This window comes from Typopeltis vanoorti, chromosome 23 (assembly GCF_054136105.1).
Source record: "Typopeltis vanoorti isolate ZY-2024b chromosome 23, IOZ_Tvanoo_1.0, whole genome shotgun sequence".
In the NCBI taxonomy this organism is placed as follows: domain Eukaryota; kingdom Metazoa; phylum Arthropoda; class Arachnida; order Uropygi; family Thelyphonidae; genus Typopeltis; species Typopeltis vanoorti.
Window position 1 is genome coordinate 45,053,689 of NC_143571.1, and position 27,025 is coordinate 45,080,713.

Below are 27,025 nucleotides of genomic sequence, written 5' to 3' on the forward strand. Positions count from 1 at the left end.
TGTCTGCCTCTATCGATATAGTTGCTAGACCAAACAATCTTCCTTGGGTCATTGCTGTTCGCAAATAATTTTTAATCAGTTTAAGCTTGGAAAAACTTCTATCTGCACTTGCTAGTTAGCGTAGCAACAGCGCCTACCGCGATATGGCTGAACGAGCACCCTTATTAAGCTGCGCCGTGAGGCAGGCTGCCTCTATGCTACACCCTTGTGAAGGTACTGCCTCTACCTCACACCATATGCTTTCAAAACCATTAGTGTCACTGCCTTCCATAGCCTCCACTCTTAGAGGACATAAGTCATCACTTATCATAAACAGTACTCTACCACCACGTTTTCCCCTCCTATCATGCCAAAAAATGCTACTTCTATTCCTGTTATTATATCACCTTCCGTCAACCACGTCTCAGTGATCCCAATAATCTTTGGCCAGGCTGATGCTATCAGCGCCACAAATTCATCTCCTTTATTCCAGATACTCCTGGCATTAGTATAAAGCATAAAAATGCCACTGCTTCTATATTTATCATTATCCCTTCCAGACTCCACTGGACTCAGTGTTACCTGATGTCTGAATGACAGAACAAGAGAGGGAAGAATGTGATATACCTGTACGCCCACATGCAACATGTCAGGAAGGAACTGTTCCACAACAACAATTGGTTTCTGTTGCATGACAACATGCCCATCCACTGTGCACTACCTGTGAAGCAGTTTCTGGTTTCAAAGTTGATCTCTATGATCGAACATCGCCCTCCCCTTATTCACCAGATTTGGCTCCAGCAGACTTTTTCCTCTTCCCAAAGATGAAGTGTGCCTTGAAATGGAAGTGCTTCAACAACATTGAGGAAAGCCAATGCAATAGTGGCCCAGACACTGAAGGAGGTTCCTGTTCAGGACTTTCGTTATGCCTTCAAACACAGATGCAACAGATGTAAATGTCGTGTAGAGTTGGAGAGAGATTATTTTGAATCTACGTAATTGACAATTCCAAATATAGTTTAGTTCTTTGTTTTGATATAATAATTGTCTCATTACTTAATGAGCACACTGTGTATATTAGAAAGCATTAAGAATGATGGGAATGCTATAACGAATTTACTGTACTAATGATCTGACTGTTTAATGAAAGTCTTGCAACTGGATAAGTCCCTAAGGAGTGGAAGAAGTATTTTTCTGAATTTCTCAAAGGTATAATGTGACAATGGTGCCACCTAAGTTGACATTTAAGTTGCAGCATATGAATTTGGAAATAGGTTTAGTAGTAGTAGATTGGATTGGAAATTGGCTCTGACAGATATCAAAGAGTGGAGTATGGGAGAGCAATATTGAGAAGAAAGGTTATAACCAAATATTCCACAGATTTCAACTGGGAATAACTGTTCAACCTTTATGTTGATAATATTTGTCACTGGATTGCAGGGTGACAGTTGTTTGCAGATGATGATGATGATTATGTTTGCTGAAGAGCTTGGGATGATTATTAATAGTAGTGCTAATGTTTTGACTTTTCAGAATTTCAATAAGCTGAAAAGTGGACTGATTAATGGGGATATTTATCGCAGTTAAATACCAGGTTCAAAATTTGGAATACACAGAAGTCCACATACAGGATGGAACTAAAGAGGAAGCAAGGGATCATGGGGTGATGGTAGATATAAATTTAAAGACATGAGGACATATTACAAAAGTGAAGACAAGCCATGGGATTGCTGCAATGCCAAGTACACTGACCAACAAGATAAGATGGTGACAGTTCCATGGTATAACATTATGATCAGATATACTGTGCTCGGATCTGATTGGAAGAAGACTAAGTAACTCTGGAGAGGATATAGAGTGGATAGCAAAAATATTAGGACTGCAGAACATTAGTAATGAGGATAGACTAAGGGCATATAACATGCAGTCTTATGGACTCATATTATATGCCCTCAAATTAAAAAGAGGATGAATGGGGAAAATATGATGAAGACATTCATACTGTTGAGAGGTGTTACTGAAGGAATCTGGGGAGATTTTTCATACGGTAGAACTGAAAGAAAGAACAAGGACAGGAGGCTATCTCATCTCTTGCAAAAGGAAGTGGTAAGAGGATGGAAAATAACTGAAATATCTCTTTTTTTTTTTTTTTTTTTTTCAGCGAGAGTGGTAGGAGCATGAAATACCATGCCTAAGAGGATGGTGAAAGTGCAAACGGGGAAGGTGTGTGTGTGTGTGTCTAAGGAAGCCTCCACTCCCATGATGAATTTTATGACTCCATAGATACCCTTAATAACTACAAACATGTCTAGTTTCAATTAATTATGCAAATTCAACTGGTTTTGAATTGCTGACTTTGGTGTTGTATTAAATCTAAATAAAATACATTACTTTTTTTTTTCTGAGCAAAATAAATTTATTTTTATTGCCATTTATACATTTTTATGCATATATTCCTTGAAAAATTCAGCAATTAACTTAAAAAACACTTATTGAAAGTGATAATACATATTTTGCTTGCAAAATCACAACTAGATCTTTTCTTACTTGAGAAAATAAATGAATACTATTATGAACAATCTAACAGATAAGCTTAGATGTTGACAGTTATTCATGACTTATTTTTTAATGGTATTAACAACACCAAACAATCTTATCAAAGAGATGTTTTATTAACTGCTTATATTTTGCCAAATTTCAACTCAGCATCACCAAAGCACAACATACTTGTAAACGCGACAGTGAGTGAGTGAAACAATACAGTTGCAATGGACAAAAGATCTAAAGTCCTATTTTTTTGCGCCCTCCAATGAAAAAAAAAAAAAAAACAGCTGTGCGCAAGTTTTTCTTAGGATAACAGTCTCCCAAAATTTTGGCAAATTAATGCAACCATATTTGTTAAGATTGGGAGAATTCATCAAAGCCATTGCTGACTCAAAAAATAATCTTTCAGATCTGTAACGACTCCTAATAGCACATTCGTTTTCTTCCATCTAATCCTATGTGAAGGAGTGTCCAAACTGGCAGACCACGTTTTTGGGCACTCCTTCACACAGGATTAGATGGAAGAAAATGAATGTGCTATATTTAGGAGTCGTTACAGACATGAAAGATTATTTTTTGAGTCAGCAATGGCTTTGCAGAATTCTCCCAATCTTAACAAATATGGTTGCATTTTTGTACAAATTTGCCAAAATTTTGGGAGACTGTTATCCTAAGAAAAACTTGCGCACAGCTGTTTTTTTTTTTTCTTTGGAGGGCGCAAAAAAATAGGACTTTAGATCTTTTGTCCATTGCAACTATATTGTTTCACTCACTCATTGTCACGTGTACAAGTATGTTGTGCTCTGGTGATGCTGAGTTGAAATTTGGCAAAATATAAGCAGTTAATAAAACATCTCTTTGATAAAATTGTTTGGTGTTGTTAATACTGTTAAAAAATAAGTCATGACTATTATGAATACTTTTAACCTATCTTCATACAGTTACCCAGGTTTTTAAAATAAATAAAACTGTTAGTGATTATAACTTGTGGTGCAATTAGATGTAAGCTTCATTTAAGGGGCTTGTGTAACAGGGAACTTAATACATTTTATCTTATTATAGAAAACAGTACCCAGTAGGATGTATTCAAATATTTTAGAAATGTTGTGTACCATAAGTCAAAACATTATTTCCTTGAATTTTCATTTTAAGAAATAAATTATTCACCCAAATTATTTATTAAGATGTCAATATAAAGTTATAATTTATTCTCTCCATTTAATCTCCTGTTGTTAATAATAAAATCTGAACTCCTTTGTAGTGCTTGGGGATGTTCTCTTATGGGTAATTATTATTGCATGGATATGAGTAATAATACCTACATCAGTCAAATAATAAATTCCTAAATAAAAATCTTAGAACTGGACAAGTGCAACAAATATGGCAGTCAGTTTGTTAAAAAAAAAAAAAATAAAAAAAAAAATAATAATTACTATTTATGTCATGAATCCATTTATCAGTTTTAGTATCAGATTACTTGCAGTAATGCCCTTTTTCAATAATTTAAATTCACAATCTGTTAATTTTAAAATTAACAAAATTTATAAACAGTAAATTTAATAAGGAACATAGATTTGTAGCATATCTGAATATATTCACCATTTTAAGAACTTTTTAACTAAGATTTAAACAGGACTGGTGCAAAACTTTAGTTAATATGAAAGGCCCAATGTGAATATAACACAAAATAGTTTCAACTAAGAATTTTGCACTCTGCACTTATTTTACAGTTAATTAGTTGATGTTAAGGATTTTCATTAAGCTATAGAATGGATATGAGTCCATTACCAATTAAAGACAACTAACTCAAGAAACAGAAAATATCTTTCCATATTCTAGCAAGAAGGCTTACAAGTTTATACACTGCCAGAAATATGGTCTTCTATGTGATGTGCATTTAAATTCACCATGCAGATAATTGGATTTACAGTTTTCAAGTCCATGACAGTGCTTGTGTTAAATCACAATTTACAACAAGCTATTTCTATGTTTATAAGCATAATAATATGTTAACTTATAAGTAAATGAGATTATAAGTTATAATCCAAAATCCCAAACTTATAAGTAAATGAGATTACCTATTGATGAAATTGGTAAAAACATCTCAGATAACTTAGTAATTAGATAAGTGTATATCCATTTCTGTCATCTATAAGAAAACTTCAAAATTATTTCCCATGTGATATAAACTATCCCACAGGTCACTAATTATCCTCATGGTCCACATTAGGAAAAAGGCAAGTCATTATGGTCCAGATCCATTACAAGTCAAAATCAATAAAATATCAGATCAGTATTACATTAATTTATTATTATTTTTTTTTTTACATTTATGGTGTGATTGAAAAATCACACAATAAATGCATGTATTAATTTCTGCAATATTTTTTCCCAAAAAATATGAAGCAAGACTTTATATTCATATGAGGTGAGCAGTACAGAGACCCACTTGCATTCATACCTTCACAACTTTCATTAGTGATATGAAGAAAAGGATATACTAATTATTATTTATTATTACGGGTATCTCCATGGAGTCAGTAAACTCATCGTGGGAGACTCAAACTATCAAAATAATATATATCATACCTCTTCTTGAATTCATTTACAAATGAAGAACTCACAACTGAGTCAGGCAATGCATTCCACTCATTCATCACCCTCCAGGTGAAAAATCAAGTTCTCACACCCTTGTTAACCACACTTTTCCTTAATTTCCAGGGATGACCTTTTGTTCTTCCATCACTATCACACAGCTGAAATATTTCCCTTGCATCAATCTTATAAAAACCTTTTAGTAATTTAAATGTTTCTATCATATCCCCTCTTCTCTGCCTACCAACCAACCTCGGCAATCCACAAGCTCTCAATCTATCAATGTAGGAACGTTTTTCATCTCCTCATCTCCAAGGAATCCAGGTGACTAGACTTGAGCACAGTAATCCAAATGTGGAAGTATCAATGCCTTATGAAGGGGAATAATAACCTCTTTATCTCTGATGTTAGTGTGTTCTTCAATAACCAAGTAATCCTATGTGCAATCTAGTACACTTTACTAATGTGCCCTCTGAACTTCATCTCCCTATCCACCAACACCCCCAAGTCCCTAACCTCATCAATCTCTTGGAGTACCATTCCATCAATGCAGTACACAGCTGGTAATCTTTTAATCCCAAAATGCATAACTTTATACTTTTCCACATCCATTACCTTTTGCCCATTTTGAGCTTATTATTATTATTTTTTTTTTCTAAGAACCTCTAAGAACTCATCGCAGGAGGGCATATGGGATTTTTTAAGTAGACATCACAGATATCACTTTTCTTGGATGAAGCAATTAAAATCAGTTGAATAAATTACTATCCAAATTGACATGCAACTCAGCTTTTAAAATATCATAATATGCTGACTTGCAAAAATGTAAAACTAAAAAATAAAATTACTCAATATGCAGATTACTGAGTTAGGCTGAAACAATTTGAAAAATCCTTTGGTAATCTAGATGCAGACTGATACCATTTAAGAATCTCTGGTCTAACCATGTGAAATTACAATTCTCTACATAAATTATCTACTAAAAATATCTCAAATGTGAAACAATGAGCCAAGCACTGGAATTAGAGACTGTCTACAGTTCAGAAGTTCTGTATGCTGTATTTTTATTAATGGTATTAGTGCTGCTAGAATATCAGAATATCAGAGGAGAATTTACATTCTTAATAATAAAACAATAATGTCCTAAGTAGCCATTTCTAAATGGCAAAACCTATTATTTTCTTGGTACGTAGATTACTTTTGCACATATTATTATTATTATGTGACACCTCTAAGAACTCATCGCAGGAGGGCATATGGGATGTTTTTTAAGTAGACATCACAGATATCACTTTTCTTGGATGAAGCAATTAAAATCAGTTGAATAAATTACTATCCAAAATGGTTGAATGATATGATAGGGTTGTTTGTGGCAGTTTACTTCTTTATCCCCCCCCCCACTGTCCCATTATTCTGATCTGAATGTGCTGAAATCCTTGGGGAATTTAAGCAAAGTAAGAAAATAATTGTATTCCAAATCTGGCAGAAACTAGATGAAAAATTCAACCTGTGAAAGTGTGGGATATTTCATACTTTCATAATTATTTCATTCTAAACTCATCTAAACCTTTTCAAAGTGCTAGTGTTATTTCATTAATTGGATTATATACTTCAAATTTTGGAAACTGTTTCCTCTGAAATATCTCTAGCAAATCCATAATATTCAAATCTGAAAATGGGGTTACAGTAAGTTAAATTTGGACCTTAACGATTTTTTGTAAGAAAAGCAATTATTGCTAGGACTTCTGATTACATTTAATTTTAGGAAAACCATATATTCTCTCTTTATAATTAAGATTAACGCATATTCTCTTTCTCTCTCTCTGGGTGTGATGTAATAATGCGAAATCAACACATATAAAATAAAGAGATATTATGTAACAGTTTATTCAAACAGTAAAATCAATAAATATAGAACAGAGAATGTGAAAAAGAAATATACAAAAAAAAAAAAAAAAAAAGCAGTATTCATCATGAAGGTATTTTCTTGATCATAAATTAGTAAAATAATAATATTTGGTTACAGATCAAGTGTTGATCAATTTTATTATTAAACTGAACCAACTAGTTTCGCCACACTTTAACTGTTGGCATCTTCAGGGTACTTATAAGTTTAAACAATCTCACAATTATGCGTAACTGCAAAACTGACAAAAATAACTGTAAAAAACTGACTAGAATAGTTACAAATAGAATAGTATCGAATGTGAGTGAAACACGTATCGCATGTACAAGGTTAGCTAGCTGTTGCTAAGGAACTTCCTGCAGTTAGTATTAAAGTTCATTTCTTCCATTTTTAAAGTTCTGATTAGGGTTTTCCATATCTCTGGGAGTATTAGGCCTTGATTTCTGTTAAGGTTGACAGTAGAACAGGCAACTGTGGCTGCTGCTTTGAAAATTCTTGAATGGTAATCTTCCTCTATGTAAGGAGAACAGCTTTTGTCCCACTCAATGACAAAATGAGAAATGAGATGATAGGCCAGAAATATCCTGTCTGTTGTTTTTGACATAGCCAATGTGTTCCTTTTGCCTGATTTCGAGGCTTCTCGAAGTCTGTCCGATGTAACTAGAGCCACAAGCGCATGGAATATTATAAACTCCAGCATATTTATAGAAAGGATGGTTGTCGTTTGGCGATCTTAGTAGTTTACGAATAGATTCTATTAGTTTAAATATTACTCTTATTTTGTGTTGTTTGAGGAGGCTGGCGAGCTTGTTGCAGATGCCACTTACAAACGGAATTGCAATCGTTTTTATATATTGAATATTTTCTTGTTCTCTTTGTGGTGGTTCAGAGAAAAAGACTTTATTGACTAATCTTCTTGGATAGCCATTCAAATACAGATTGTTGGAAATAAATTTTAACTCATTCCTTAGCAACAGCTAGCTAACCTTGTACATGCGATACATGTTTCACTCACGTTCGATACTATTCTATTTGTAATTATTCTAGTTTTTTGCAGTTATTTTTGTCAGTTTTGCAGTTATGCATAATTGTGAGATTGTTTAAACTTATAAGTACCCTGAAGATGCCAACAGTTAAAGTGTGGAGAAACTAGTTGGTTCAGTTTAATAATAAAATTGATCAACACTGGATCTGTAACCAAATATTATTAATATACTAAAAAAACAGTATGTTATGCATTCCATATAACTAAGTATTGAGTATTAAAAAAACATAACATGGCTAAACAGCACTGATATAACTAAGAAGTCCCAAATTTTGAAAGCATGGCCTGACATATAAATTAATTTTAGCATGAGTTTTCTGGAGGTGCCAGTATTGAATGATTTCATTATATCTTTCAGTTATATTATCAGTGGAGACAAACCCAAATAAAACATTAGGTTTTAAGATATAGACAGAAATATTAAAATTTTTTTGTTGTTATTGTTGTTCCCTTTCATACAGAAAATGACCTTTCTAAAACATTATTTTTTTAATAAAACCTTCCCTAGCACTTAATAAATAATGCTTATTTGTTTCAAAAATATACCATTATTCCATTTTAGAACATCTTCATAAATTAAATGCAATGCTGCATAAGATGAAATATATGGCTTTTGGCTATTGGTGCAAAACTTATTAAATAAGATATTCCCAAAAATTTGGTATCAAATCACTATAGCATACATAGTCTATCAGCTTTTGTGGCAAAGGTAAAGAGGTAATCTGGTGGATTCTATGACGGCCTAATTGTCGACGAATAGCTATCCGGCATGCTGACTGTAGACGTAACGGTAAAGCTGAAAGAGACAGACATACATTAATATTAGATTTTATTCTTCAGTAGTTCTTTTGGTGTGTTACAACTGTAATTCATTTAAATAAATTTAAAATATCTCTAATGTGACATAAATTATTATTATTATCAGCAACAATAATACCTCCATGGAGTCAAAAGACTCACTGTAGGAGGTACACACAAAGCCCATCAAACTATGCTTTAAACTCATGTAATGTATCCGCATTCACCACAATGTCAGTCAGGTAACACATCCCACTCACCAACCACTCTCCATGCAAAGAGCCTGCTTCTTATGCCCCTGCTCACACCTCCCTATAGAGCTTCCAGGAATGCCCCCCCTTGTTCTATCCCCTTCCCCCATTCTATGAAAAATTGTTTCCACATTAACCCATAACAATTCTTTTCTAACTTAAATGTTGCAATCATATTCCCTCCTCTTCTTCCTACTATTCACAAGGCTTTGGAAACTGCATTCCAAAATCTGTCCTCATATCCCAAAGACCAGTTACCACCTTAGTCAGTATTCTCTGGACCTTTTCGAACATGTCCTCATCACCATGAAAATCAAGGGCCCAAATTTGTGCATATAATCCATATGAGACCTGATCAAGGCCTTATACAATGTTATAATATAATGTTACAAAAGCAATGTTATAATACAATGTTTAATAATTATTTAATAAATAATTATTAAACCTCTTTATTTCTGCACATTAAGATCACAGCATTGCCATAATCTGATGTGATTCCACAACCACTCCAAGGTCTCTGTCTCCTCAACTTCCCCCAAAATTTCCCTACCAATGATTTACTGATGATTATAAACCATATAATTAACAATTATATATAATGTGTGGTTGGTAAGGGTGTTAGAGCTGGGGTCTTTACTTTTAGAGTGGTGAATAAGTGGAATGGGCTGCCAGAGTCTGTGGTGGATGCTGTGACAGTGAATGAGTTTAAGGCGAGATATGACAGATACCGTATGAATGTCGAATAGTTGTGATGAATATGATTTGGGGCCTCCCTTGATGAGTCTAAGGACTCCCTGGAGTTGCCCGTAATAATAATAATAATAATATAATCAGACTACTACAAATTAACCAAAACTAGGATTTAAATGTTCTGTGGAAATTGTTTTCAAAAAAAAAAAAAACTCAATAACAATTACTATAATAGTTTTTACAAACTGTTTTATACTTCATTAATGAAATATATAGTTACTGGTTCAAATAAAATTTTAGCAGTAATCCTTAAAAGAAACTGGATATCACTGGGATAGCAGGGGGGGGGGTAAGTACACACACACACACACACACACACACACACACACACACACACACACACACACACACACACACACACACACACACACACACACGCACACTTGGTTGTCGACCTACGACCGACTTCCGTTCTGCTGACAGGTCGTAAGTCGATCTGGTGTCGGCCACATATTTACACTAATTTTTTTACCTTTTTTAATCTTTTTATCATCTTTATAATTTATTTTTATAATCTTTTAAATTTATAATTATGTATATTGTACATAATGTGAAAAATAATACTGTACATACTGTACTGTAAACACAAAAATACAATCTAAAATTAATGTAAAAATTAATACAAATAAAATTTACAAAATAAATTTTTAATCTTTGCTTGTGCTGGGTTGTGGTTCATCAGGGTCATGTTCTTGGGTTGAGGTAGGAGATGTTCTCTTGATGAGGAATATGCTGAGCTCTGTTTGAACAGTTTGTTTCTTTTTTTCTTCATATATCTCACAATAACAATGCACAGCATCTTGAATGATACATTCAACCTTTGTGAATTGTTCGACATTAGGGTCCATTACTTCAAAACTGGCAAGAGCTTTATTCAGTTGCGAAAACGAATCTGATAAACTCTTTGCAGTGAATTTCTTTTCTGGCTCTTCTTCTTTCTCTTCTTCCTCTCTTGCTTTTTCTTCTGACACTCTCTGTGCTTCCAATTCAATCAACTCTTCATCTGAAAGTTCTTTTATTTCACAATCTAGCAACTCCTCTACGTCTTCTATTTCACATTCTAATTTAAGATTTTTTGCAAGTTTAACTATTTTTTCTGTAATCACTTCCAGTTCCTCTCCTTTTTCAAATCCTTCAAATGTATTCGCATAACATTTTAGACACTTTTTGCACATTCCCGACATACAATTCTTTGTTACATATTCCCATGCAGTCGAAATATTCTTGATACACTGAAGAATGTTGTACTGCTTCCAAAAGTCACGCAAAGATAAATCAGCATTAGAACCTATCGCTTCGATGGCTTGTGTGAATGTCATTCTGAGGTAGTGAGCCTTGAATGCTGAAGCACCCTGATCCATGGGTTGAATGAGAGTGGTTGTGTTAGATGGCATAAAAACCACTCTAACATCATGTTGAAGGTCGTCCAGATGAGGAGGGTGGCCAGGGGCATTGTCCATAATCAATAAAATCTTGAAAGGGATACCTCTCTCCGCACAATATTCATGAGCCTGGGGAATAAAGCAGTTCATGAACCAGTTTTCGAACAGTGCTTGAGTCATCCAAGCTTTAGGGTTTGAATGGTAGTAAATGGGCAGTGTGTGCTTGTTGATGTGCTTAAATGCCAGTCATAAGTGCAGAGGGTTTTCTGAACGATAAACAAGAAAAGGCTTCAGCTTAAAATCTGTGGCATTCCCACCAAGTAACAAAGTCAACCGATCCTTAAAAGCTTTGAATCCTGGCATCCTTTTTGCTTCTTGGTGTATGTACGTATGATTGGGCATGCATTTCCATTGCAAACCGGTTTCATCTACGTTAAATATTTGTTCCGGTAGATAACCTTCTTCTTCTTATTATTATTATTATTACTACGGGCTACTCCAGGGAGTCCTTAGACTCATCGAGGGAGGCCCTAAACATCATGTTCACACAACTGTTCAACATTCTCACAGTATCTATCATACCCTGCCTTGAACTCGCTCACTGTCATGGCACCCACAACAGACTCTGGCAGCTTATTCCATTCATTTACCACTCTAAAAGTAAAGAACCCAGCTCTAACACCCCTGCTAACCACGCTCTTTCCCAGCTTCCATGGGTGTCCCCTAGTTCTCCCACCACCAATCCTGATCTCAAAAATATCCTCTGAATTAATCCTATAGAATCCTTTTAGCAATTTGAATGTCTCAATCATATCTCCCCTTTTCCGCCTATCAACTAGTTTCTGCAACCCACAAATCTTCAACCTGTTCTCATATGGTTCATTCCATAGACCTGCTATCATCTTAGTCACTCGCCTCTGGATCCTCTCCACCTCCTCCCCATCAAGAAGGAACTGAGTGACCAAATCTGGGCACAGTAGTCGAGATGAGGTCTTATCAGGGCTCGGTACAGAGGTACAATAACTTGCTTGTCTCTGCTCGTCAAGGTATTTTTCAACAACCAAGTGAGTTGATGAGCTGATTTAGCTACTTTCGCAATGTGCCCCCTAAACTTCATCTCCCTATCCACCAACACTCTCAAGTCCCTGGCCTCATCAATCTCTTGGAGTACAGTTCCACCAATGTGGTATACTGCTGCTAATCTTTTCACTCCGAAATGCATAACCTTACATTTTGTCACATTAAATTGACATCCATTCTCCTTAGTCCAGAACTCCAATCGATCTAAGTCATCTTGCAAGACTTTGACATCTTCTGCATTCACTATCGCCCTACCCAACTTTGCATCATCAGCGAACAAATGAACTGTCCCACTTAGACCCTTCCCTATATCGTTAATGAACAGATTAAACAGCAGTGGTCCAAGTACAGAACCCTGTGGCACACCACTAGTCACAGGCCGTCTTTTGGACTCTACTCCTGAATAAACTACTCTTTGATATCTCTCCATCAACCACCCAGCTATCCATCTCACCAACCCTATATCCATTCCCATATGTTGTAGTTTACGGATTAGAATTCCATGTGGTATCCTGTCAAACGCCTTTGCCAGGTCCAGCAGTATCACTGTAAACCCATTTCCCTTATCCAGTTCAGCCGTCACCTTGTTATAAAACTTGAGCAAGTTACTGAGGCATGATCTACCCTTCACAAAGCCATGCTGTCCTCTGTACAGTATCTCATTTTCATCAATCCATTCCTGTATTTTTCCCTTGACTACTTTCTCCAAGACCTTGACAACGACTCCTGATATGCTGATCGGTCGGTAATTTGCAACCATAGTCTTGGATCCTCCTTTATGCAGCGAAACTATTTTCCCCTCTTTCCACGCCTTCGGGACTAAGCCAGACCCGAGACTCAGATTAAACAACATGGTCAAGGGCACTGATAATTCCTTCTTCTTTGATTAAAGAGTCGAAACTATCAACGAATTTTTGGGCTTCATCTTCATCTGCACTTCCTGCTTCTCCTGTGACACATACATTATGTAAAGCAAATCTTTTTTTAAAACGCTTAAGCCATCCAATACTAGCCTGAAAATCTTCTGCGTAATCGTCTCCAGCACATGATTTTAAACTCTGGAACAGAATTCTAGCCTTCGCTTGCACTGTGCAAAGGCTCATGGGTGAATTTGGAAATGATTTTATTTACTAAACAATGTCTGTATTCATTAAAACACAAACACGTTATCAAAACTCCCGAACTGGGTATTTGAATAAACAATAATGCCTTATTTTTCGGTGAATTTCCAAGAACTTGCAACATTAAGTTCTTGGAAATGCAACATTGTTGCACTATCGATAAATACAAAAATTCATTGCGACGGCTACAGTCTCTGGTCATTTGATCGACTACGAGTGGTAATATTGGTGTTGCATTTTTTTTTGTTCAGGATTTCATTTGATAATAGGTAAGTTGTAGGTAATATAGGAAAATTTTCTTTAATATATGTTTTTATTTCAGTTTATTCTTCTTTTTTTTTTAATAATTAAAATAATTTTAATCAGGGTTAGAGTTTGGCAGTCGAAAAAGCGGATAGCCGTTAGTTGAAAAAATGAAATAGAACAAAACTTCTTAAACATTAAAAGGACAAAATATGAAGAAGCAGAAACAAAGACATCTGAAGATATAATAGAACTTTGTGAAGAATCAAATTTTTCATAAAGCGAGCCAGTTGTTAAAAATTTACCAACATAAAATTTACCAACAAAATTTACCAACATACCACTGGTCATAAGTCGATGACCAGGTGTATATACATATACACAAGGGGATATCCAAAAATAACCAGAATCTGAACTTGGCACATGAACATTTTCTAATTATGGATGCTAGGATGCACAGTCATGAACTAGGCATCATGACTGTGCAGTTTTCTGTGCCAGTCTGACAAGTGGTGTCATCCTGTGTGAACTGGTTCGCTGTTCTGGCTGCTTTTTTGTTAGTGCTTACTAGCAAGTTTGGCGATTTTGTGATGACTGACCACAAGGAATAGAAAGTCTGTGAGAAACTGTTTTCTCTGATCTGGGCAAAACTGCAGTTGAAACTATATGCTTCAGCATGCCTTTAAGGATGACGCTTTAGGTAAAATGCAGGTCTACAAGTGGTTTACCTGTTTCAAAAATGGAAACGTCAATTGATGACCAACTATGATCTGGCCAACCTTCAACAATCAAACACTGAAAAGGTTTGATAGGCAATCAATGAAGATCATCAAAAGACCATTAAGCAGGTTTCTGAAGAGATAAATTTGTCAGGGAGTTCGTGCCAGCAAATTTTAACAGAAGATTTGAATGAAATGTGTGGCTGATAAACTTGTGCCTTGTTTGCCCACAGAGGAGATATATATATATATATATATATATATATATATATATATATATATTGTAAAATGAGTTAAATGACTTAAACCGAGAGTTAGGTAAAAAAAAGGGAGTTTAATAGTAAAACACGACTAGTTTCGGCTTATAACAGCCTCATCAGGTGACATTATATACAGTTGAATGACTATCTGGGACATTGTAGCTCAAGTTATTATTTCGTCCAGGGTTGAGGATGATTTCCTTAGATTCTATGATTTTTCTCTCCAATTCATCGTGGCAACAAAAGATGTTGGTAGATCTGTCCCAGCAGACTGTATGACTTGGGTTTTCATCATTAGGATCTGTTGAGAAAAGGATATGGCTTGATAAGGCACTGGCTCGCTGTCTCTTGTAAGCAATGTCCCTCATGTGTTCCTCCATAATTCAATAGATTTGTCCATCTGGCCAAAATAAGGAATATCACAATCACGCCATATTTTGTACACATCAGGATATTTAAGATGATGATGACATGGTTTTGGGTGGCTTATTAAGGAGTGGATTTTTGAAAGTCGATTTTTGGAAGTGGAGTGAACAAATTTTGTTATTGTATTTTTTTAGAACCTTGGCTAATTTTTGTGAAACTGAACTGATGTAAGGAATAGATATATTGCCTTTAAATGTATTTATTTCTTCTGTGTGATGACTAGAAGGATTAAGAAGGAATTTTTCAATAATTCTTTCAGAATATCAATTAAGTATGAAAGTAGCTTTGAGATAGTTGATTTCTTTTTGAAGTTTATTTGGATCAACAAGAAGAGAGCGAGCTCTATGTCCCAAGGTAGAAATTATTCCAAGTTTTTGGGGAGGGAAGTGATGGGACTGACTATGAAGATATCTGTTGGTATGTGTAGGCTTTCTACACATCAAAATTTTAAGTTTACCAGAAGAGTGGGTCAGTTTTACATCTAGAAAAGGCAGGGAACTATCAGTTTCAAGCTCTGCTATGAACTTTATACTTGGATGTTGACTACTGAGATGTTCCAGGAAATCCATTAGGAAATTATGTCCATGACTCCAAATGAGGAATATGTCATCCACATAATGTTTCCAAACTTTAGGTGTTAAAGCAAAGGAAGAGATAGCTTTGCTTCAAAATCCTCCAAGTAAATACTTGCAAGAACAGGTGATAAAGGATTACCCATCGCCAGACCATGGTTTTGTTTGTGTATAGTATCTTGGAATCTAAAGTAACCGGACTTGATATATATATATATACAGGGTGTTCGGAATAAATTTGACAGTTTCGTAAGGAAAAAGAAAATCTTCTTTGTATCTATTAAATTTAATGAATTGACAAAAAAACATTACAGGCAGAGTTAATTACAATACTATCAACAAGATTTACTCAAAATAACCACCATTAGCATCGATCACAGCTTCAATTCTGCTTCGGAACCTCGAACAAGCTGATGCTACAGTCTCCCTGGGAAGGGCCGCAAAAACTGTTTTAATTTTATCCATTAACTGGGCTTTTGTATTACTGGAAGTGCGATTGGTGTCTTTTTCAACTGCGCCCCATACAAAATAATCCATGGGGTTAAGGTCTGGGGAGTTTGGAGGCCAAACATTTGGACTGGTGAAGTCGTAGAAATTTTCAGACAACCATTTTTGACTTTTCCCAGAGGTGTGGCAAGGGGCCGAATCCTGCTGCCATACATACGGCCTACCATTGGCTACCCTTGTTATCCAGGGCTTGACTACAGTTAGCAACTCCACGAACAAAGCCCGAATTCCAATGCCAGGGTTCTTCAACACCTGTTCCTGCAGATTTGCGAGGAATTCTGCTGTACGAACGCAATCAGATCGTCTGCTAGGGATCTTTCTTCTTGCTACATCCTCGTAGTCACCATTGCAAGTCTCTAGTTCATGCCTGATTGTTTTTACTGTATTCAGGGAGCATTGGGCAGCAGTCGTAATATCCTTATTTTGATGGCGGGCACGAATCATCATGATACAAGTTATTCTCTTCCATGATTCAGGTGGGTTCCAGCTATCCATCCTTTCTGACATCTTGTATATGAACGAAGAAGGGTCCAAACTTTTAAATGAAGAGAAGTGTGTGTTAATACATGTAACTTACGGAAAAATATAATTAATTATAAATATGTCAAATTTATTCCGAACACCCTGTATATATATATATATATATATATATATATAAAATGTGTGAATGTTTACTGCAATTTGAGAGAGCAAGTTCTTAATGACCAGAACATTCTTTCAAAAGTTGTGACTGAGGATGAGTCTTGATGCTACTTTGATGATTTCCAAATTTTAGGTGTTAAAGCAAAGGAAGAGATAGCTTTGGCTTCAAAATCCTCCAAGTAAATATTTGCAAGAACAGGGGATAAAGGATTACCCATCTCCAGACCATGATTTTGTTCGTGTATAGTATCTTGGAATCTAAAGTAACCGGACTTGATATATATATATATATATATATATATATATATATAATGTGTGAATGTTTACTTCAATTTGAGAGAGCAAGTTCTTAATGACTAGAACATTCTTTCAAAAGTTGTGACCGGGGATGAGTCTTGATGCTACGGTTATGATTCAGAAACAAAACAACCATGAAGCCAATGGAAACATGCAAATTTGCCTGATCTCTCTCCATGTGACATTTTTTATTCCCATGGATAAAGAAAACTATGAAAGAGCAGCGATTCATTAATGTGGACGAAGTGAAAGAAAAATCCAGTTGAACAGTTCCAGAACTATTTCCAGCAGTGAAAAAACATTGGGACAAGTGCATTGACTAATGTGGAAAGTACTTTGAAAGAGACTAGAATATGGTATTATAAACCTTAATACATTTTTTTAAAAAAAAAATAATTACAGTTATTTTGGGGTAACCCCCCTGCCTCATTTGCATGCACACACGTACACACACACACACATCCTTCTTTGCCATAGAAAAGATTTCACAGCAGTAGTGTCTGCCATTGTAATATGTGCTTTTTTCAATAAAGTTACTTAAAATAAAAGGATTAATGCTGAAGATGAAAGTGCTTTTAATAAAATGCATTACTTTACTTTAGAAACAATCTTAACCTTTAGGTTTACTACATAAGCTTTGTTTGTTATGTATCATATTCATATTAATATTGAGCAAATGTATTACACTAAATGTTAAAAATGTATGCGTTTTAATAAATTTCATAATAAATAATTAAGTTGTCCAACTGTGTCAGGCAGACTGCAGACAGGACAATACAAAAGAACAAACAGGTAGATTATTATGTCTGCACATGAATGCTAGGAGTATCAGAAACAAAGGGATACAGTTTGTTGCCTTAGTCAATATGCTGCAACCTCAGATTGTAGGTATTAGTGAGACCTGGCTATCAGAATCAGACCTATTAACTGGTATCGAGTGTCAAGGGTACAGTATTTTTAGGAAGAATAGAGGATAGGAGAGGAAGGGGGGGGGGTGCAGCTGCTAATGATATCAGATGACTTGATCCAGTTAGAGTTAAGACCTTATGATTATAGTACTACTGCTAACAGTATTTCGTGTGGCAATGAGTATGAAGTGATCTGGTGTGAAGTGGAATCTAACAAGATCAATTACATAGTGGGGTGTTGTTAAAGACCTGGTGGATCGGTTGCTAGTGATGAAGAAATGTTTCACCAAATAGAAAAGATGAAGAAAAAAGTGATCATAATGGGAGACTTTTATGCGAATATTGACTGATTAGCAGTAGAATCTCATGAGAAGAATTAAAATGCATTTATTGAACTGTAGTTGGACAACTTCCTCAAGCAGTGTGTGACAGAAGGAACTCGAGGGCAAAGAGTATTAGATTTGATTATAGTGTCAGAGGAAGTTTCAGTTAAAGACGTAACTATTCTGCCTCCGGTTGGTGACAGTGATCATGCGGTACTCACTTGGGAAGTCACTAAGTTTATATATGTTCCATTCAGAAAAGGTTACATGCTGAACTACAAAGCAGGAAATCATGCCCTACTGAGGAGTATACCGACTTCAGTAGAATTGGTTGCTGGATGGAAAGAATATCGACAGTGCATGGGAAGCATTTAAACAATACTTAAATGAAGCGATATCAGAATGTGTCCTGAGAGTTCGAAGAATAAATAGAGTAAGATTCAAATGGATGTGTAATCTTATTAAGCAAGAGATTCATAAGAAAAGGACGATGTGGAAGGAATATCGTGTGTATAAGGTTGTGCATTATGAAAATTATACGCACAGGCTAGAATAGTCACAACTGTTGTACGGAAAGCAAAGTCTGAATATGAAAAGAAACTGGCTCTGTGTGTTAACACAACCTACAAGAATTCTATCGATATGCTGCAAGTAAAAGAAAGAATGAATATGAAAGAATAACTCTTCCAAGATCCAGACGGTGTGAGGGTTACAGATGCAGAAGAGGTTGTTCAGTTAATCAGTGCCGTTTTGTTAAAAGCTATCAACCAGGTGAATGCAACATTGAGCTCACTGATGCCTCTTCTCTAGATGAAGAAATCCAAGTGTACGAGGCCAAGGTATTAGAGCTGTTGCAGAAATTGAATAAGAATTCAGCAATAGGTACTGATGGAATATCAGCACATGTGCTAAAAGAGTGTTCAGCAGAACTGGCCATTCCTTTGACCAGGTTGTTTAATGAGTCTCAGAACAGGGAAGATTCTGCAGGAATGGAAGGAATGAATGGTAATTCCATGCACAAGGGTGGTGCAAAGACCAATGTATCCAACTATTGCCCAATTAGTATCTCAGGAATGGTGGTGAAGATTTTGGAAAAATTGATTAGGGCCTGTATTCAGAAATGGGTTGACAGTGAATCTCTACTTTGCAATGAACAACATTTACTAAGGGAAGGTCATGTTTTAGCAATTTGCTCACATTCTATAACAATGTTACCATTGAACTAGACAAGGGGAATGGATATATACCATGATACTTTCAGATTTTACTAAGGCTTTTGACAGAACACAGCATGGTAGACTGTTTCATAAATTGGAGAAAATGGATTTGATAAGAGGATGGCTAACTGACAGATATCAAAAAGTGGTATATGGAGGATCTGAGTCTGCATGGGTAAGGGATGACATCAGACTCCTCCCTGGGTTTGAGTATATTGACCTTATCAGGATGAGGATCAATTCCCTGCCCACTCGAGCCCACACAACTTGATGGGATAGTGATGACTCAAACTGTAATGCTGGCTGCCACTACAGTGAGACATTGTCTTATACAGCCCAGTGTTGCTTCAGCACCCATGGGGTCCGCGTGCGGAGGCATGATGCCGTGGTCTCCATTCTGAATAATCGCTTTAAGAACAAAGGTTGGGAGACCGCGGTGAAATCATATCATAGGACCTCCGTGGGTTTCCGTAAGCCAGATTTAGTGACATTTGGGTAGTTGATGCCCAGGTGGTTGAAACAGGGCACCCACTAGCCTATAGCCATAATAATAAGGTAAACTATTATAAGAATAACCAAGATTTAGTTAGTAAGATACAGGGGGATCATGAGGAAACTCCGAGGTTTACCAGCGCCACCATCTCTTTACATGGTGTATGGAGCGTAGATAACTATAAGGACTTAAAACAGCTTGGGAAAAAGATAATTGCTTATGCAGAAGGATATAAAAGTTCTTTCCTTGAGGGCCCTATAGGGCACACTTTTGGCATGGCATTGCCACCAGAGAATGACTACAATAACTAGAACAGGCGTAGGGTAAAACACTTGTAAAGGCTTAGGCCTATAACAAGTCTAGATGAGATATCTAGAAGTGATGTAAGGGGTAACACTGCCCATAACCAGTACAAAGATTAATAATAATAAAAAAATAATAACAAGTGGTGTACCACAAGGATCAGTGCTTCGTCCACTGCTGTTCAATCTGTACATTAACGATATTGGGAAGGATTTGAAGAGTTGGCATAAAGCTATTTGCTGATGATTTAAAGATAGGTAGGGTAATAATCAGGAATGCTGCTGATATGCAGTACTTTCAGAATGATATCAATAGGCTGGAATTGTGGGCATGGGAAAATGGGTGTCGGTTCAATGTCAGTAAATGTAAAGTCATTCACTTCGGCATGATTAGATATCCAATGCCGTAATTATATTGGTGGGATTAGGCTAAAAGAAACTGATGAGGCTAGGAATCTTGGTTGTTAATAGATAGGAATTTGAAGTTCAGGGGCCATGTGGCAAAGATTGTAAATACAATTCAAAAGATAACTGTAATGCTGAAACGAACGTTCACATGTAAAGATATGGATATTATTTTGCTCCTTTACAAGGCCTTGATAAGATCTCACTTGGACTATTGTGTGCAGGTCTTGTCTCCTGGTTTCCATTGTGATTCTGATATATTAGAAAGGGTACAAAGGAGAGTGTTAAAAATGATATCAGGATTGTGGAATAATGATTATTAAGACAGATTGAGAATTTGTAGACTACAGACACTAACAAACAGGAGAAAGAGGGGTGATATGATTGGGACTTACAAACTTCTGAAAAGGTCATACAGGATTTCAACTGATGGAATTTTTCAATTTATGGAGGGTGGGGAAAGGATGAGAATGCATCCTTGGAAGCTGAGAATGAAGGCTGCCAAGAAGGGTGTGAGGGCTAGGTTTTTCTCTCAGAGGATTGAATAATTGGAATGGATTATCTTTGGATGTTGTGAGTGCAAGCACTGTGAATGAATTCAAGAATAAGTATGATAGCTGGTGTGTGTATATGTGGCCTCCCTCGATGAGTCTCTGACTCTCTGGAGGTCTCTCTTAATAATAATAATAATACCATTTTGAAACTGATAATGTTATTTTGAAATGTTCTCTTTTGTTATGATGATAAAGTAGTGATCAAAAATTTTATTATTATGATGATTGTTATTAGGCAGCCATCTCTAGGAAGTCAAGGGCTTACTGAGAGGGGGCTTCTTATTTCAGAACAGGTATGTAAGCAGTCATATTTGTTTAAAATTTAAGATGGGAAAGTAACCTTAGATGAAACTTAATTTTAATTATGTAAAATTTTCAATTTTGTATTTTAGACATCTTCAGTACAATGACAATGGAACACAATTAAATTACAAATAACAAAAGTATTTTAAAAGGCACCATCATAGTATAAGTATGACAACAAATGGTCAATAAATTCCTAATTAATTAATTAATTAGTAAGTTATTATTACTACTGTACCCTCCATGGAGTTGGCAGACTCATCATGGGATGTTCACTCAATTGACAACATATTTATCATACCAACTCTTAAAATACTTAACACTTCTTGCATTAAGCTGAGTTGTGTGAGGCAAACCGGGTTTACCTCACACAACTCAGTCATCTTTATTCATTATCTCTGCTCTCCTTCTCAATTCACTATTGTCATATCTAGACAACATCGCTACAACTTTTCCAGCAATACTATTATTCTTTACCTGCCACAATAACTTACTCAAGCGTCTATGAACATTCTTTTTTTCCCCAACTAAGTCATTTGTGTCCACGACTACCACTAATTTGGACGCTCAGTCTGCAACACATCAGTTATTTGCATCATTGTTACACCAGGAAAGCATGTTTTGGGCACTTTATTAGTCATCACACCTCTAATGACCGAGTCCCCATACAATGATATACGACTATCCTTTGATTCTTTCTTCATACTACTAACTTCCTCCTTCTCATTAGTAAATCTCTTCTTTAGATGTTTAATATTTTCCAGTTGTTTCATTTCACTTTTCATTTTCACTGATTCATGTTTAAGCTCTTCTACTAAGGTCCTGACTCCTACTCACATTTCTAATCACTCTAATCTATCAAGATTTCACATATGTTAATGCTTTCCTTTTTTATCGTTTACCCAAACAATTCGCAAATCTTTCACCTTTTTCAATGCATACATGTGGCAATTTTTGCAATGCATCCACTGCAAAAAATCCAAAGCAGAGCTAGATCTTCATACCAAAGCCTTCCATGTTGCCAATGTGCATTTCTTTATGAATGCTATTTTCAGAAGCGGTATGAACAAACAAGTAGCAAAACACAATATAAACAACAGAAAATTCCAGCAATAACACTACTGAAAAACACTTGTATCCAAACTGAAAAAAATGCAGCACAATTTGTAATAAAAAGCTACACTATACACTAATTTAAAAACACTTTTTTTTAGCACAGCTCAAATCTACTGCTACATTCACATGCAACACTAGCACTACACTTGTATATATACATAAGAAAATAAATTAGGAATTTATATTTAAGTTGTAATAATAATTATTATTATATTATTATGTATATTAATAATCAAGTTACTTGAGTTGAATGAAGAAAATAATTGCTGTGCAATGATAATGATAACTCCACCATGGGATCCTTAGGGGTCTCATGCCAATCCCGAGCCTGGATAAAGGAGGAGGGTTGGTCAGATGAGTGTCGATGCTCTGACCGTAAAGAAAAAACACGATTGTTATCTGATGCCTATACAATCAACAGCTACAACATGCTGGCTCGGGCATCGCCTGGATAAACAAGGCCCTCGATACCAATCGAGCTATCGGGGTTGGATCGAAAAGTGAGATACCGAAAGGAAACAGAAACTGAAACTAACAGAACTGTTATCAGTAGGAACGTGGAATGTGCGGACACTCTGGATGTCAGGAAAATTAGAACTACTTTGTGAGGAAATGAAGAGATATCGGTGGGATATACTAGGATTGGCAGAGATGAGATGGACATCATCTATAGAGATCAATGGATGCAAAGTAATATGGTCAGGACATGACACCATGCACGAAGTAGGAGTTGGCTTCCTTCTTAGCAAAAGAGCTCGAGAGGCACTGTTAGGCTACAAACCAGTCAATGAACAAATCATAGTAGCAAGATTTCAGGCAAAACCATTCAACATATCAATAGTCCAGATATATGCACCTACATCTGACAGCACAGATGAGGATATTGACTTATTCTACAAAGATCTGACAGAGACAATAGAAACAATACCAAAGCAAGATGTGCTAATTATTGAAGGAGATTGGAATGCCAAAGTTGGAATAGATAATGATGGTTGAGAAAGAGTCATGGGAAAATATGGTTTCAGAGAAAGAAATGAACGAAGTGAAAAATTGTTAGAATTTGCTGTGGACCACGAGATGATGATCTGTAACACAAGATCCCAACAAAAGAAGTATAGAAAATGGACGTGGCGATCAAATAATGGGGAAAACCAAAAACATGATTGATATGATTATGATTAAAAGAAGATGGATAACATCAGTACAGCAATATCAAACTTTTCAAGGAGCAGATATTGACTCGGACCATAGTTTAGTGATTGCAAACCATCAAGTTGAAATTGAAATAGAAATATAAACCCCAACATCAGAATAGAAGAGATACAGCACGAATAAGTGAAGCAAAATTAGGAAGAAGGTACAGAACAGTGTTAGATAAGAAACTTAAGTGTGGAGAAAGAAAAAAAAACTCGAATTTAAGAATGAAAAGAGTAATGAAGGCGATAGAAGATGCAGCTGAAGACACAGTACCAAAAGAAGAGAAGATCAAGAAGAAATGGATTAAGAAACACTGAAGTTTGTACAGGAGAAAAGAATGTTGAAGATAAGAAGGGATACATCAGAACAAATAGAAGAGCAATATAGGAGAAAGTGTAATGAGGTGAAACAAGCAGTCAGAATGGATAAGATAGAAGCCCAATGCAACAATATAGAACAGTACTATGGAGAGCATAAAACAAGGGAGGTATACAAAATGATTAGAACCATTAATAGAAAGTGGCAACCAAAACAGACCACAATTAAAGATGAAAAAGGCAAAGTATTGATGAATAAAGAAAATATTGTACAACGGTGGAGAAGATACTGTAGTAAGTTATATGAAGAAAAACTAGATTCAGATAGCGTTAGGAAACTGACTGAAGAATTGAAGCAGATATCACCACCAGGTAATGAGCATGATATGGACATTTTAAGAGGAGAGGTATAAAAAGCAATAGGATGGCTAAAACACAACAAATGATTAAATATGGTGGTGAAAGTATGGTTACAGAAATGCACCAACTATGTAATATGGTATAGAAAGAAGGGAAAATGCCAGAGGAGTGGGTGAAATCAATATTAGCAACATTATACAAGAAATGAAATAAGCTAGAATGTAAAAATTATAGAACAATTGCCTTGATAAGTCACCTTGGTAAAGTGATGATGATCATATTGACAGAAAGATTGAGAACACAATTGGAAGCATACCTTGCAGACGAGCAAGCAGGATTTAGGAAGGATAGAACTACAATTCAACAGATTTTGACAATGAGGTTAATAGCAGAGAAAGCTAGGAGAAAAACAAAACCATATATACTTGCTTTGTTGATTTTCAGAAAGCATTTGACAGTATTGACCAGAAAATGACATTAGCAGTTCTGTAATCCTATGGAATTGATAAAAAACTAATAGCTACATTAAAAGATGTTTATCAGAATGCAGTTGCAGCAGTTAGAATAGGTGATGATTTGGGGAAATAGTTTAAAACAAGCAGAGGTACTAAACAGGGAGACCCAATATCACCAAGCATTTTCATCGCACATTTAGAAAGAGCAATGGACAAACTGAAGGAAGATGCCAAAGGAATATCTGTACACAGAATGAGAATTAACAATCTGAGATTTGCAGAAGACATTGTTATTATTGAAAAAGACGAAAGAGAACTGCAAAAACACTGAAACTGTTAAATGAGGAAGGGAAGAGATTTGGACTTGTTATGAACTTGGAAAAAACAAAGACAATGGTATTTGGTGAGAAGAACATGAAACAAAAGATACAAGTGGATGGAACTGATATAGAAAATGTAAAACAATTCACATATTTGGGAAGTAAACTGACATATGACTTGGAAAAGGAAATAAAGATCAGGATTGCAAAGGGAAGAACAAATCTGAAGGCCATGGATAACATCTGGAAAAGTAAAGTGATCAGTCTGCAAACAAAACTAAAAGTACTGGAAACATGCATCTTTAGTAGTGTACTGTATGGATCTGAAATGTGGGTAATAAATAAGGAATTAAGAAAAATAATTTTATCGTTTGAAAGAACTTGTTACAGGAAGATTCTAAGAATAGGAAGGGTATAGAAAATCACCAATGAAGAGCTCTTTGGATGAAGATACATTCCAGAAGATACAACCAAAACAGAATCTAATGCAGAAGATTATAAAACGGAAGCTGCAATTATTTGGACACATCTGTAGAATGAGTGAGGACCAGAAGATAAAGACATATATGTTTGGTATTTTGGATGGTTTAAACAGAAGATTCTAAGAATAGGAAGGGTATAGAAAATCACCAATGAAGAGCTCTATTAGAAGATACAACCAAAACAGAATCTAATGCAGAAGATTATAAAATGGAAGCTGCAATTATTTGGACATATCTGTAGAATGAGTGAGGACCAGAAGATAAAGACATATATATTTGGTATTTTGGATGGTTTAAACAGAAGAGGTAGACCATACAGAGGATGGATAGATGATATAAAAGACTGGTGTGGAATGGGTGTACAAAAACTGCGACACTGTGCACTGGACAAAGAAAGGTGGAAGAAGATAGTGAAGCAGGCATCGGACCTCAACGGGCAGTGAGCCCATGGTTCGTGATGATGATGATGATAATGCTGGACTTGAAGAGGCTTTGACAGGATGTTACATGGAAATCTGTTATTACATAAAGGGAGCAAATGGGAATGGATATGAAGCTAGTCTATATATGAAGAGTCTATGGAGTATACAGGGTTATTCAAAATGGAGTAGATTGTACTTGTTTGTGAAATTTTTATTTCAAATGATACAAACATGTTTTATACATCATCTAATAGGAAAACTATGAGAGTTTAGTTTTTCCCACATTCTAGTAGCAGGCTTTTGCTACTAGGGTGTGCTGTAAGCATTTGAAACAAAAAACATCCTTCAGTCGCTTGTTCAAAGAGTTAACAAAAATGGAGTCTCCACAGGAGAAATCCTGGTGTTTAAGTTTATACCTTGATTCTCCAGCATTGTATTGTTTAAGGAAATTAACAAAGTAGACTGGATAATAACTAAAAATATTTAATTATTACACCCTATATTTCACCAAAGTTAAATAAGCATCTTCAAGGATTAATACACTGGTAGTGAACACGTGCATGCAGGCACATTTCAGTAACAAAGATGGAACAGGAGAGATACGGGGAGACCTAAAGTCCTATAATTATGCCAACTATTGAATTTGGTTTGGTGTTCTTGACTGGTGGGCTGACTGTCTGCCAATGAGGGTTTTCCATATGAGACACAGTTTGATACAACCATATTTGTTTATG

At 35.6% G+C, this 27,025-nt stretch overlaps 1 protein-coding gene across 1 annotated transcript in view; it reads right to left on the minus strand.

Annotated features, from left to right (window-relative positions):
• Positions 1–6,488: 6,488 nt before the first annotated feature.
• Positions 6,489–27,025, minus strand: part of LOC150093812 (ankyrin repeat and SOCS box protein 1-like) — a 113,560-nt gene continuing 93,023 nt past the window's right edge. Inside the window, exon 4 of the mRNA XM_090412613.1 lies at positions 6,489–8,865. Coding sequence (XP_090268739.1) covers positions 8,705–8,865 — 161 coding nt within the window. The 3' untranslated portion in view covers positions 6,489–8,704. The remainder of the gene's footprint in view (positions 8,866–27,025) is intronic.